This window comes from Gymnoscopelus microlampas (genome assembly GCF_963454915.1).
Source record: "Gymnoscopelus microlampas genome assembly, chromosome: 14".
Classification (NCBI taxonomy): domain Eukaryota; kingdom Metazoa; phylum Chordata; class Actinopteri; order Myctophiformes; family Myctophidae; genus Gymnoscopelus; species Gymnoscopelus microlampas.
This window is the reverse complement of record NC_139951.1, coordinates 23,134,172-23,149,148: the sequence shown is the minus strand read 5'-3', so window position 1 is coordinate 23,149,148 and position 14,977 is coordinate 23,134,172. Positions and strand designations below refer to the sequence as shown.

The following is a 14,977-nucleotide window of genomic DNA, read 5'->3' as shown; positions in this document are numbered from 1 at the left end:
TGATTGTGTCCATGAGAAAGACACTGAGCTCCTAGCTGCTCCTCTGTGTGTAGCAACTGAATTTGTTGCTGGGTAAAACGGAATTTGCCCTGTGGGATCAAATTTGAATTATTATTAGGGGGGTGTGATGTTGCAATGGTCCATTTTATTCCCCCTAACTGCACAGTGCAGGAGCTTTGAGAGTCTGTTTGCCTCCCTCATCATGTTTTCTATCAATATGTTGGATTCATGTTAAAGGGATAGTTCACCCCCCAAAAAGGGCTTTTTATAACGATTAGTCACCCCATGGAGACTTGAATTCATGGATATGTTTTTGTTTGTCGCATTCCTAAGCCAATAATTTGATGACCGGCATCGGTTCCGGTAGGAGACACAAAGAGTCTCCTTTGTGTCTCCTACCGGAACCGCTGTCATGAAATACTTTAAGGAAAACTACCTTGCTTACTGTGAGTCGCTCTGGATTAAGAGCATCTGCTAAATGCCTAAACTGTAAATTGTAGAGAAATAGGAGCAGAACCATGTACAGAGCAAAAGGTGGTCTGTCTTGTCATTACAATGACAGTGTAATGGTTCAGTTTTTTTCACCCTAACTGCACAGGACATTTTATGTCTGTTTACATTTATAATGTTAATTTCAGTGATGGAGACAAACCGCACAGACATTCACTGTACTTTAGCACATTTTGTAAAACTTGACTGACTTAGTATAGTCTTTTTACAATTATAGCTGGCATGGAAGATGCAACTGGGAATGTAATAATTAACTAAGAATGTGATACTTAACCCACCTTTTAGAATTTAGATGGAGAGTGAAAAAGTTCTTTAGGAGTTTTGAACCCTTAACCGGTTTATAAATCACTGATTTATCTCACATGCTAGCCCCTTTACTGTTACTGAGAACAACTGCCTTAGAATCACTGCTGATGATGTGGCCATAGCTGAATGGTTAGAGAGCCTACCTGTTAAGCCATAAATCCCTGGTTCGATCCCAGGCCGCAGCAATGTGTCAAAGTGTCCCTGAACAAGACACTTTTAAAGAATAGCTCACCCAAAAAATACTTATTCTCTATCAATTACACACTCCATGAAGCCTTGAATTCATGGAGATTTTTTTGTTTTTGACACATTCCTGAGCGCAGACTCAGACATATGCCACGTAGGTGTGAGGGTAGCGTAGCGGCCAGAACCTGAGTCTGGTAGAACATAATCATGATTCAAAGAACCACTTTTAGCACTATTTAGCACAATTTTTGTTTAGTGTGACATATGATCTACAGCCTGTAGATCATGTGTTTACCTGTAGACTACAGGTAAACACATTTGAACATGAAGTTGATGATCAAAGTGACAGCTTCTGTAACCTAAATGACTACATAGATGGTGAAGATGGTAGAGTGTCCTTGAACTTTGACCTCCAAATTCTAATCAGTTCATCCTTGAGTCCAAGTGGACATTTGTGCCAGATGTAATGACATACCCTCCAGTGGTCACACTCACAGTGACCGTGATCTTTGACCATCAAAATCTTCACTTTGTATATTGTACTACCCGAAAACATTATACCATCGGCTGTCACCGGCAGAGGAATACAAATTGTGTCCATGTAGGGCTGGGGTCTTCAAGGTTTGTCAGGCCAAGGACCCCTTAGCTGAGAGAGAGATGAAGCAGTAGAGACCGCCCCACTACATATTGTATAAAATTGTGTTGCAGATTCATCTTTTTCATAGATTTCATAGATTGCTTCATAGATATGTTTGACAGAACTATCATGTTGGATTCATGTTAAAGTGTATTTTTCAGACATTTAACCACTTAAAGCCTCAACACATAGTGAACTTGACCTTTCACTCTCTACTTGATCTGCTCTTTTTTCCCTCTACACTAAACCTTTTTGCAGAAAATAGGTTCACAGAAAAAAATAAACGGGCATGACAGAAAGCATATATGGAAGAAATAAAAGAGGAATACACAGATGAGGCAATACTAGAATTAAGAGAATTAATGACAACGGGAAGGAGGGAGGGGGAAAAAGTGCTACTGGATGAAAGAGTGTATGCGTGCACAATCTGCACATGTCCTCATGGGTGTTAACACGGGGGGGCAGTGCTAGAACAGTTTGACGGACAGTTCAGGCAATTTAGAGTTGATTGGTAGTACTTTGTAGTGACTTTTTTTTTGGTCCCTAACATTCATCGAGCTCTGGACTTAGTAAAAAAAAAATCACCATTGTGTCACTACCGAAACGAAAGTTTGTCACTACCGAAACGAAAGTTAAATCCGAAAAAATCACTAAGTGTGGAGGCCAAAATCGTCCCCCCAAAAACCTCTTAGGAGTACGTTTCAGGCAATTTAGAGTTGATTGGTAGTACTTTGTAGTGACTTTTTTTTTTGGTCCCTAACATTCATCGAGCTCTGGACTTAAATTTTCTTTTTCACCATTGTGTCACTACCGAAACAAATGTTTGTCACTACCGAAACGAAAGTTAAATCCGAAACAATCACTAAGTGTGGAGGCCAAAATCGTCCCCCAAAAACCTGTTAGGAGTACGTTTCAGGCAATTTAGAGTTGATTGGTAGTACTTTTTAGTGACTTTTTTTTTTGGTCCCTAACATTCATCGAGCTCTGGACTTAGTAAATCTTTTTTTTTCACCATTGTGTCACTACCGAAACGAAAGTTTGTCACTACCGAAACGAAAGTTAAATCCGAAAAAATCACTAAGTGTGGAGGCCAAAATCGTCCCCCCAAAAACCTCTTAGGAGTACGTTTCAGGCAATTTAGAGTTGATTGGTAGTAACCTCGCATCACCAGTCTTTCCACCTCGGAGGAAAACATTGGTAGTACTTTGTAGTGACTTAAGTGGTAAATATCTCAAAAACTACTAAACATTTTAAAGTAAAAAGTTCAAGCATTTGTGTCCACAGTAAGATGAATTATAAAAAGTTTGAATGGAGTTTCTAGGTGAAAGTGTTTTTTTGGTGATTTTTTAGGGGCAAAACCTGTCATCCACCTCCATTATACATTTCTGAACTTTTAAAGGAGTACATTTCTAAAACTATAAAACATTTCAAATATTCATGTTCAGGCAAACATGTCCACAGTAAGATGAATGAATTTACCATGCCGCCAGCACTGAACTTGTTTTCCTCCTGTTTTAACTAACAACAAACAATGATCAAACAAAATATATCAAGATATGCAGTAGTAGTAGCAGTAGTATATATATATATATATATATATATATATATATATATATATATATATATATATATATGTATATATGTGTATATATATATGTACATATATTATTATATATATACATATATTATTATATATATTATTATTATCATCATTATTATTATTTTAAAGGGACAAAATAAGAGACATGTCCTAAATAAATGTTATCAATTTTATTGTGAAAATATGTTTGGTACACTAAGTATAATTCATTTCTAACAATGCAGTAACTAAGAGATGCCAGTGCATGTATATAATTACACAACTAAAAAAGCACAAAGAAAACTGTTAGTTGTTGCTTCCTAACAACATTGGCTTGCATGGTACAAATATTACAAAAATCTTCACAGGCGTCCCTTGGACGAGTGTCCACATTTTGCAGTTGTTGCAACTGAACATGGCAAGAGACTTAATAAATAATATAAAGGTATAAAAAAAAAGCTAGTATCTTTAACTAATTCCCCAGTTTTACTGCTACAGGGCAAGCAGCACACCCACACATTATTAATATGAAAAGGATGCCAGTCATAAAACATCTCAATAGTTTGCCTTTAGGAATATCAAGGAAAGTGTGTTTCAAATAAGCATTAGTCACAATTTCAAAATAGTCGAAATGCCCACCCAATTGAAAATGGACCCCTATAGGCCTTACACTGCCTGTGCAGCACTGGTGGAGAACTGAGAGGTTTCAACAGGCCAGAGTTAGTAAGCAATGTGGTTATATAGCTCCACCTAGCTCTGTAATTGGCAACTGTAGGTGTAATGTTTATTTCTGTACATTAAATGTGTGTGTCCTATATCTCCATGGTAGCGGATTGAGATTCGGTATTTAGTATTCTAGATATGACACATACATACATGATTGGGGGTGCTACAGCCAAGTCCTGCCAAAATGTTTGTTATATTACAACAAGGAAAATGAAATGATGTTGGAATTATCGTTTTTCTTCTTGGAAGACCCAGTAACAGTGCATAAGAAACATTCTGGTTCTCTCTTTCAACAACTTCAGTTATAAAATTCCTGTATCAGGCTCTTGAAATAACAGTTATATACGTATACAAAAATGGAGGTACTGGCAGGATTGATATAATTCACCTAAGAAGTACTGTAGCTACATTCAAATGGCCTTGATGTGCCAAACAGCCTGTTGCTCACTTGTGGTTCATCTAAAAGAGGTTGATGTAAATGACCAGCAAAAAGACCCCTTCTGACCTTACCGATTAGCAGGTGACCCATTATGGTTCAGCAGGCAACAATAGCTGTATTACATTCACTGGCGCCCTGTCAGAGACAGGGCAAATCAGGCACTGGAAAGCATCTGTCACTTGGGAAGGAGGAATGTATTCATGTCTAATTCACGAATTAAAAAAAAGCCTGTGTGTACACTAACAAAGGTTTCTTTAAACTGAACACAAACTGCGAATTAATTGAAACATTTAGGCAAGTAAAATACGAAATAACTGAAAACAGCTACTGTCACTATTCCTAAAGAGGAGCAAGTTACTCTTTCTAAGTCGTATAATCAGTGCACTGTTGAACTCGTGTCCACAGACAAAAGCAACTGTGCGATAAGTAAAAATCCACTTCCCTGTGAATCCTCTGCAACCTTTTAGGTTTTGCTGAGCACTGAACACATCTCTCAAATGAACAGTATAATAAATTAACATGGTCCAATTCTACTCAGAAAAAAACAAAACCCTGTGGTCAGAGCACAGTTTATGGTACAGAGATTTCTTCGGACTCTGGACTAGTCTTCCCTTGGTTCCGGTTCTGTCGCATCTGTTTCCAGAGAAAGATGAGGCTGTGAAAGTCAGGAAGTATCAAATCAGTTAGAGAAGATAATTTGCAATCACACTCTGCATAAACATAAGACTATGAATGCATTCATATTTAAGAATTGAGAAGTGAAAATATACCTACTGAAATGTTCATGCTTGATAAAGTGGCCCTGCTGTTTCTTCAATGGGCTCTGTCGTGTATGAAGGAAAGGTTGCTTTATTTTCCCATATCATTCAGCCCTGTTACAGTATCCCTTGGTATAATGTTTCTATTGTGAGTCATCATTGACAAAAATGCATCTTCACCATTAAACTCTTGAGTTCACAAATGGCCCAATTTTATAGGCATAATTAATGTAAGACATAACTGTTTTCTTCTTTCAGCACAGAAAGCTAACTAAAGCTGAAATGGATACTTATGGGATTTCCTAAGAGTCTTACCTCGCAGTGGCCGTTTATGTGACTTGCGCCGATGCACCATAACGCCAATGATCATTGCAGCACCCACCAGCACAACAGCCAGAACTGAGAAACTGGTGATAGCTGCCAGCCTCCACACGTCGGAAGTCTCCTCCACAAATATAGGCCTACCTAAAATGGGATGACATTTAAAGAGAAGGTATGAACTGACACTGGAACAGAAATGCAGAAACTTTGGCTACAATGTTTTAGATCAGTAGCAGCATTTTCTATACATGTAATTCAGCCACAAGGACTCTAAAAAGCTACCACAAGCCAAAAGGTCGATTTGACCTAAATTACTTACATGTGTTACATGATGGGGTCTTTGGGTATTGCTTGCATGACGCACAGGGCACACAAACATCCAAATCTGAATTCCAGAACTCTGAACTGCTGCATGAGCCTGTACACATAAACACGATGGAAATCATGTATTAGTTTTGTCATTTTAAGTGTCATGAGTCATTCCTCTCAACACATTATTTAATAGCCAAACCCACTGGCATTTACCGTATACGAGTTCTCTCCACAAAGCAATATTTCTAATGTATAAAGTATTCACCATTACTTAAGCTTGTGAAAGATTAGGATGGTAGAATGACGTTCAGGGTGAGCCAGGCATCCCATGAGCCTCATGCAGATGTTTTGAAAAACCATCACATTTCCTTCCTCCATCTCCAAAAGAAAAAAAAAAGAAAAAAAAGTCAAAATTTTGGACTGATTGAGAAACGGTATGACATCAAGCTGTAAGATCTGAGAACCCTTGTGGGTTTTCCGCCTCTCATGAAATTTAATGGGGAATTCCTTGGGGGCTGGAAATGTGCTGATGCACTTAAATGCAAATGAGAATCACTGGCTAATTTTGTTCGTACAGGCACAAGGCACTGTGACATAGCTTGTGTGTGTGAGCAGCAGGATGTCTGTGTGTTTTCACAAAGTTCTTCCGCTGAATTGTTTTGAGTGCCGGGTATGTTTGTATATGCGTGTCTTTCAGAGAATAAACGAATGTGGTATTCGGTGTCTGAGAAAGATGGCCTCGGCAAGTCGGCAGTAGTGAAACGTTCCCTTCCCTTTCATACAGAGAAAATGGCTACCTCTCTAGACACAATGGAAACCTCCATATCTCTTTATGGCAGCCAGACAGTAGAACAATTAAAGCTGTGCACTTCCTAGGTGATAAGGGAGGAAATAGCCTGAAAATAGAACAGCAAAAGCCAACTGCAAGTTCAGTGTTCAACACAATGCAATGCAACATATGTAAGCATTCACACTCACAGCCTGATGTGATAATGCAGAAATCAATCTGAAAATAAGAGACCTTATTTATATAGCGCTTCTCAAAACAATTGTGCTACACCAAGTCAAATAAGACAAGAGCAACACATGAATGTCAATATGATAAACCTTAATGATGACATAAATAAATACGTTTACAGTGGAGTAAAACACATTTAGAATTGTGCAAATATAATGTCTAGTGCACATGTATGTGCACTAGACATTATGTGTATGTATTGGCCTATGCTTTTGTTTCACACAGTAACCATGAACTGAGTCAGCATTCATCAAAGAAACCAATACCAAAACTACTTATGAAACAGGTTTGACGTAATCTACAGTACAAGTGACGAAATGAGTAGGCGCTACAGGAAACCTCTCTCCTTGAATGAAATAAACAATATCGCTACTATTACTGAGTCTTTTCTTTCAGTTCGAAGGGGTTTTAATGCAAGTGTTAAACACACACAAAATGTATAACAAAGATATAACTCAATATATATAAACATTATTAGTATTTTTCTTTTCTATCTGCTCTGTTTGTACATTAGTTGTAAACAGACATCAGCATGGTGCAGATAGTTCAGGAATACACCAGTGATTGACAGTCTGTATGGTGGTTGTATTCCAGTGGATTTCCTTTTCCTGTCACAACAGCTCACAAATCTTGCTGCTGTGTTTGCACAATGCTGTACTTCACCCTGCATACATGGGAGTTTTTTGTTTTGTTTTTTTCTGTCTTCACATTCTTTTTGGGTGTTTGTAATCTGTGGGAAATGTCTCTGATGTCTTGGCACAGTTGGCAGGTAGTTAGAAAGTGCTGCTCATTTTCTCTTTCGCTCTCTGTCTCCCTCTCCCTGTTAACTGAGTGTCTGTCCCATGCAGCGCTGCTGTTTCTCAGTGTCTTTGTGTCAGGGGCCACGTGCACGCGTGTGGCGCCATGTGTCACGATGTATCTGTGTGTGTGTGTGTGTGTGGGGGGGGCATACACATGTGTGCGAGTCATAGTTAACCGCAGTCGCTATGTCTGTGTGTGTGTGTGTGTGTGTGTGTGTGTGTGTGTGTGTGTGTGTGTGTGTGTGTGTGTGTGTGTGTGTGTGTGTGTGTGTGTGTGTGTGTGTTGTGTTGGTCAATGTGTGTGTCTGAGGAATTGTAAACTGCTGTCGGAAAGAAAAAGCACAGAGCTTGTAAATCTGAACGAAAGGTATAGTCAATGACATCACCACCCATATACGCGGTGTAGCTCATAGAAACACTTCCATATGAACTGACCTCACGGGCCAGTCCTTCGCCATATGAAGGAGTACTCTGGAGGGACATTGGGTGGGGGTAATATTACCCGAGATTTGCGAGATTAGCTCACACACTCACAAACACACTCGCAAAAGAACAGGGGCGAAAACATAATCTCTGCCCCCGGCCTTCGTGGCCTGCCGGAGATAACAAGGCTGTTTGTCTGTATACTATTTCTGTCTGCAGATCCTGAATATAATTTTGGCTGCACTAAAGGGTCAACTACAATGACCTGCAGTACTGTGTAAATGTAAGGTCAGAACTCCAGTTACCGTAAGCCTGTTCACCCAACCCTGCACCTCTTCCCACTCCAACACACCTGCTGAAATTTAAATAGAATGAATTAACCATTCTACCCCTCTTTGACACAGTGTACACGCTGTCATTATGTACATGTACTGTATACACAAGTCTAAAGTCACAACTTTAAATGTAATCATTGTCTTCCAGGTAACTGTGATCAAGGACAAAAGAGTGTTTCAGCAAACAATCTGAGAGAAAAGAAGAGATTGAACCCTTTTCAATTCTCAGTGATGAACTTGAATGTCTCATTTAGCTTCATGTCAACTAGGACAGAGCAGACCTTAGACAAGAGCCACTCTGACATTAATAAGTAAATTGAGTTTGAGTTTGTAAGTTTGCATCTTGACGTGTGTTTTTCTACACACCAAAATCTTCTGTGTTAATTTAACTCTTGACAGTGTACATTTTGATCCAGTCTGTAGGAAAACACTAGATTTGATGGGTTGAAGCCCCATCTCCACGCTTGACATTTCAAAGTCTAGAGAAGTGATCCCCCCCTCCATCAACCAAGCCTGGTTCCAGACGAATTTGCCATTGCAAAAAAATCAGATTCAGTGATAGGCTACCATCAACCAACCTTCCTCTCAGTTCAACACATCTCCAACTGCACAACCAACAGCAATGGCTTCAAACCCTCAGGCAACTTACACAACACAGCCTTAAAGTGCATGTTACTTAACCAGTAGACCACCAGTGAACCTGTCTATAAGCTCACAGAGAGAGGTTTTCAATCTGATCTCCAAGACCTGGCTCTCAACTTTAGATTTCCTCTTGGTAGGACTAGAGCAGGGTTTGAATGCATAACCTTGGACATAATAAAGCAAGCTCCTAATCCACTGAACTGCATGTATGCTGCTTTGAGCGTTTCATATTTAGTCTTTCAAACTGTATACACGAGATAAAGATAAGTGGGATTGACACGTTTTTTGTGTTAAATATATATTTTTGGCATACTTTATTACAGGAAAGTCATTTATAGAGAGATAGGAAACCAAAGGAAGAGAGAGGAGAGACATGCAAGACAAGACAGGGGTCAGATCCAAAACCAGATTTCCATTCTCACATGGAGCACATCGTCGCTGTCGGGCAGAAAACTCTTATCTGCATTTTTCAACTTTTCTTTTTTTGTGTGTGAATTAATTCCCTTTTCGTCATACAAAAGTAGATACAAATAACTGATATACAAGCTCAAAAAAGCTGTTATTTTTTAACAGTTTGGGAAATATGAGGAAATATGAGGAATCTGCCATTGTTTTTTTGCAATGGCAGATTCATCTGGTTTCCAGGCTAGAGGTTTCCACCCCAACAGCGACAACATGATGTGTGCTCTAACCAGGCACATTGACCAGCTTGAGAAAATTAAGCTATGGGAAAATGGACCGGAACAGGAAACAGGTTTGCCATTTTTTGGAAATCTGGGACTGCAGTTATGCACAGAGCCGATCGAAGGGTACCTGCACTCTGTCTGCAAGTTACGTTAAGCTGCAGTTTGTAACTTTCATGTCCTACCCTGGATTCGAACCCTGGTCCCCAAGTGCAAGTTAATAGAGTGCAACCGCTTACTAAAGGGAGACTTAGAATTTTCACCTAAGTGTCAAAATAGGGACACTGGGGTTAAACTGGTTAAAAAACAACCGACAGTATTACACTTCAAGGTCCTATTAGATGGGAATGGGAATTGCATTCAGTAAAAACATGTTAATCATTCCAGTACCGAGGATAATCTGTCCTCTGCCCTAAAGCTAGAAATCAGAGAGCTGAGACTCTAATCTGTGATGTCACATCAAGGCACAGCTCAACTGACTGAGTGGGAAGACTATCTTCATGGCTTACCGTGTTTGTCTGAACTTTTGCAACCAAATGAGGCTCGCATTATTTGAGTGTTATCAGCTCTGAATAAGAAAATGTACCCTGATCCCAGAAAATCTTCCTGGATACTTTCGCAGTAACCTTTCTTAATCTTTTGCATCTTGTTCTCTATGGAACTGTACATCAGACAACACCGATGCGGGGGTGGGGCAAATCTTTTCTCTTTACAGCTATCAGATTTGTGACTGTGGCCAGGCTATAACAGACTTAACAGTCTGATACACAACAGTTAGTTAGACAGGCAGACAGACAGGATTCACACATGAGTACAAGTGGTATTTCCCTTCAGTTTTTGATTTCACAGTGAGTGTTCCACTTTCATAATACAAGGAACCTAGTACATCACAATATAAGAATGCAGTTGGAATATACACATTACTAATGGCATTGGCATTGTATTGTGCAGTGCTGCACTTGCAGACTACATTATGCTCAGCCAGAGTTTTAAGCTTATTGCGGTATTCCAGGGGCCACTAAGCTGTAAGATTCATATTCAGTCAGCCAGCCATGAGAAATTGCAACAATTTAACAAGTCAAATGGAGACATTTAAAGTTTAGAACAAATTTGCTTTAAAGGAGTACGCTAGTTCACCCAAAAAAGGACTTATTGTCTATCAATTACCCACCCCATGAAGCCTTGAATGAAGCCTTGAAGTTTTTGTCACATTCCTAAGCCAATAATTTGATGACCGGCTGAGACTCCTACTGAGTCTCCAACTGACCGATGACCCGGTCATCAAATTCAAGGCTTCATGGGGTGTGTAATTGATAGAAAATAAGTCATTTTTTGGGTGAACTACTCCATAATTATGTTTTAACAGCAAAGTTTTGCGCATGCCTCAAGAGACAAACAAGCCTGGCCCTAGAGGACTAGAGGTGGGCTGAACCATGTTATTGGGGTCGCAGTGAAATGTGTCATTGTTCTTCTCTGCATTTCCTGTCATGTTTGTAACCTGGCTACACCCTCAAGGTGCAAGTAACCTCTCAGTTGAAACAAGGAAAGGGCCATTTGACTGGTTGAGGAAGAAATTATATGGTTGCTTATATCTAAACTTTATATTTTGCCATCACTTATAATACTTCTACAATACATTATGATATTTGACAGCTTGTAAGAGCCTATGTCTCCACTAGGCCTAATAGCTATTGTTTTGGTACAGCCTATCTTGTTATGGTTCAGTTTGTCCTTGAAGCAGCTACAGTATAACTATGATTTCTGCCCTGTTGGCAGAACTACCGTACCACTGACATGAGCGTTATTGTACTTCTCCCCATGATATCATGTACATAAAGCAAAAAAGTCACCACTTAGAATATTGTCTCGACTCCTATGTGCCTCATCGATTACTGATTGATCCAGAATTCCACGAAAGGGTCCATTTAGCACACAACGGTGACTCAGACCTGAGAGTTTGAGCTATAGCCAGAAAACTATCAAAACAAAATTAGGCCAAAGGGCTAATCACTTGTGTTATCAAATCTAATGTATTCATTTTTTCTTTCTCATTTGTCTTTGATTTGTAGAAACAGACATTTTACATTACTGATGCATGCATGCATTCAAACCGTTTTCCAAACCATTGGATCTGTCCTGAAAAACAGGATGAGTGTTTAAGGGACAAACATCCATGGCCTAAAGGCACATGAGCCTTAAAAAGGGCTCAGCCCAGGAGAATGATCAACTGTGCTCTTTCCATAAAGTCATGAATGTCATTGTTTGCCCTGGGCCCTGGGGGATTAGCGGCAGCCGATATCCAGATGTAGAGATACTAGAAGATGATACAATTACTATTAACTTTGTCCAGATGTGGTCTATTGTAAAAGGAATCCCAGTTTACTTTCAAGTCTTGCATTTTAATTCTAGTCAGATTAATTTGACGTTCAACAGAAATACCGTTATGGTAATACTGTAATAATACTAATAATTTAATTCTAATTGTTCGAGGATGTTGTAATAGCAGTGTAATTATGCAGTGCAGCCTACTGTTCTGAGTCTGAATTGTTACAGCATGTGTTCTGTTCTTAACAATCCAATTGAGAGAGGCACGGAGAGCAAGCACACATTGTCATTTTGTGTGTGAAAATGTTAAACCTTTTATTTATTTTTTCTTCCTGTTTTCTATATCATGGTACATGGGGAACAAGCCATTAGGCTTTCATGGGCTTTTCAATCCTATTTAGTTGACCGTGTATTTAAACTGTACTTTCATGTGCTTTTTTTCTGCAAAATTCTAAATAAAGTATTCAATCAATCAATGGTTCTCAACCTTTTCAGGCCTTGACCCCCCAAAATAATCATATTTGACCCCCCCCCCCCCACACACACACACACACACACACACACACACACACACACACACACACACACACACACACACACACACACACCCTGACAAGCACTTGGAATTGTAGTTGAGTTGAGGCATTACATTTTGTTTGACTCAGTTTCAGATAAATATTGTGAAAATAGCAGATCTACAAGCTTGTAGATCGTCTGTTTTCACATTTTTTGCCTTTATCTTATTTTATTTGACCATTTGGACAATGTTTGACCAGTTGTTGTTTAAAAGGGTATTTTAAAAAGTTTTGAAAGTCCTTAAATTGTTACTTTACTGTCATTTGGGGGACCCCCTGGGGGTCCCAACCCACAGGTTGAGAACCACTGTTCTACATGACAAAGGACACACTAGCAGTGCGCCATTCCATGTGGCTTGTCCTTTTCACCCAGGGCCATGGATGCATGGATGGGGTGAAATAAGGCGATTGGAATGCGGAACCGGTGAGAAGTGCAGCTGGTAGAGGAAGCGGCTCTGTAAGCAGACCATTATCCAGTGTTGCCATGTCCGCTTATTATAAGCGAATTTGGGCTTGTTTTTCTGTGTGAAGTTGCTTGTAAATATTGGTATCATGCGGGTTGCGTTTTATTGGGGGGGGGGGGCTTGTTTCCAAAGTGTAGTTGCTTATTTTGGGCTTGTTTCCTGAATGTTGTTTAAAACAGTGGTTCTCAAACATTTTCAGGACGATGACCCCCAAATTAATATTTATTTGTAGTAGACCTCACCCAACCTTCTGAAAATATTTTGTGCCACAAGATTTTGTGGATTTGAAAATATTCCTAAATGTCCACATTTCTCCCAATAATTTTCTTGGGGGAAATGGCAAAGACATAGCCGATCTTCAAGCGCACAACGCGTCGCATCGCGAATTCGCGACACGTTGTGAGCTTGAAGATCGGCTATTTTCAAATACCCAATGTATAACGTATAGGGTTAGAGCGGTCGCTTCTTTTGGGCTTGTTTTCGTAGATCTGGTTGCTTAATTCTCTCGCACAGCCTGGCAACACTGACCATTATCTGCCTCCATTTGAGTGACTGACCAACATATTCCATGTTGAATGAAACAAGGTTTCCCATGCAAATTAACTTAGGGGGAAAAACTCCCAACATTAGCAATACACATCACAGGGCTAAGAACTTTCGTCCAATATCAACTTATTCCTATCTCACACATGTCTTTCAAACTTTAAAAAACAAAAAACAAGCGTTAAGTTATTTATTTACTTACTTTTCTGTGCGTTTACACCATGGAAATTCGCCACAGCCGCAATAATAAGTCCACACAGCGCACAGAACACGTTTGAAGCCATAGTAGCCCTGGTACTGACTGGATGTGGCTGCTTACTTTTCTATAGCTATAGGCTACACAATTCCCGAAAAGTTCATCTGATTAACTATGGGATCGGTGCTGAGTTTTCACCATGGAAAAGCGAGCATCAGAATGAGTCACCCAGAGGAGTCTGCGCCTTGTTTTAATAGCGCACACACCCACGCTAACAGTTCAACTCCTATGAGTCATTTCCTATGTACTGCAGGCTACTCTCGGATTCTCAGTGCGCACGAAGGAAGGGAGCTCGTCCCGGACTTACGGGAAACTTTACTAGTGTGTGATACAATTTGGTTTCGTTTGTTGTAGTAAAAGTGAAAGTTTACAGCAGACAGACCCGTCTTTAATACGCTAGAATAGAGAACAACATTCAAAAGCCCCACCCCCCACCAGCTTTTTCACATTTTTTACTTCTTGGACGGCAAAACCCTATGTAGTCTGGATTTAATAGTGTTCTCATTGTTATTACCACGCCTGTCGACGTCATTCACTGACTGCTGCCAAAAAACACAAGTATCTGGCATGGGTCTCTGGGTCCCAGCAGAGCAGTGGTTCCCAAACAGTGGGTCGCGGGTCAATTTTTCTGGGTCACGAGTAAATATCCCTTTATTTTAAGTGTTTCTACATTTTGCTTAATATTATTTATTCATTTGAAATAAAATAAAAATCCCCCAAAACATTTTTCATGAATTAAAAACAAATAATTTAACAAACTAATTTCATAAATAAAAATCCATTAATTAGAAAACAAATGTGTTAGTGCTGAAAACAGCCGATCTAGCTAATTGTGAGCTTGTAGATCTGCTATTTTCACTGGGTCAAGGGGAGACATACAATTTCTCTTTTGGGTCTCGAGATAAAAAGTTTGGGAACCACTGCCATAGAGTAGTCATAGACAGTAGAGGAACAAAATCAGAATGTTTTACTCAGAAAAGGGAATTTAGCAAAACGCTATGCACTTCACGTAACCGTATGAGTAGGCTTAAATTATACACTCCAAACAAAATAATGTCTCCACTATCTCGTTTCGCCTGGTTGCTCTCCACAGCTGTTTCCTCATACAATTTGATAATCCTTTGTTTGAGGAAAAAAAA

At 39.5% G+C, this 14,977-nt stretch overlaps 1 protein-coding gene across 2 annotated transcripts; it reads right to left on the bottom strand.

The window, feature by feature from the left end:
* Positions 1-3,387: 3,387 nt before the first annotated feature.
* On the bottom strand, positions 3,388-14,173 carry LOC311060987 (tumor necrosis factor receptor superfamily member 12A). 2 transcript variants are annotated; one of them, XM_084079440.1, is made up of 5 exons: positions 13,785-14,173; positions 5,782-5,880; positions 5,457-5,606; positions 5,154-5,206; positions 3,388-5,038 (listed from the first exon to the last, which is right to left on the bottom strand). In XM_084079440.1, exons 1-4 carry the CDS (start codon positions 13,864-13,866, stop codon positions 5,166-5,168), a joined length of 372 nt encoding a protein of 123 aa, XP_083935566.1. In that variant the 5' UTR covers positions 13,867-14,173; the 3' UTR covers positions 3,388-5,038; positions 5,154-5,165. The 2 variants fall into 2 exon arrangements, with proteins under 2 accessions (XP_083935566.1, XP_083935565.1); XM_084079439.1 differs by having other exon boundaries at positions 5,158-5,206; positions 13,785-14,172.
* Between the last annotated feature and the right edge of the window lie 804 nt (positions 14,174-14,977).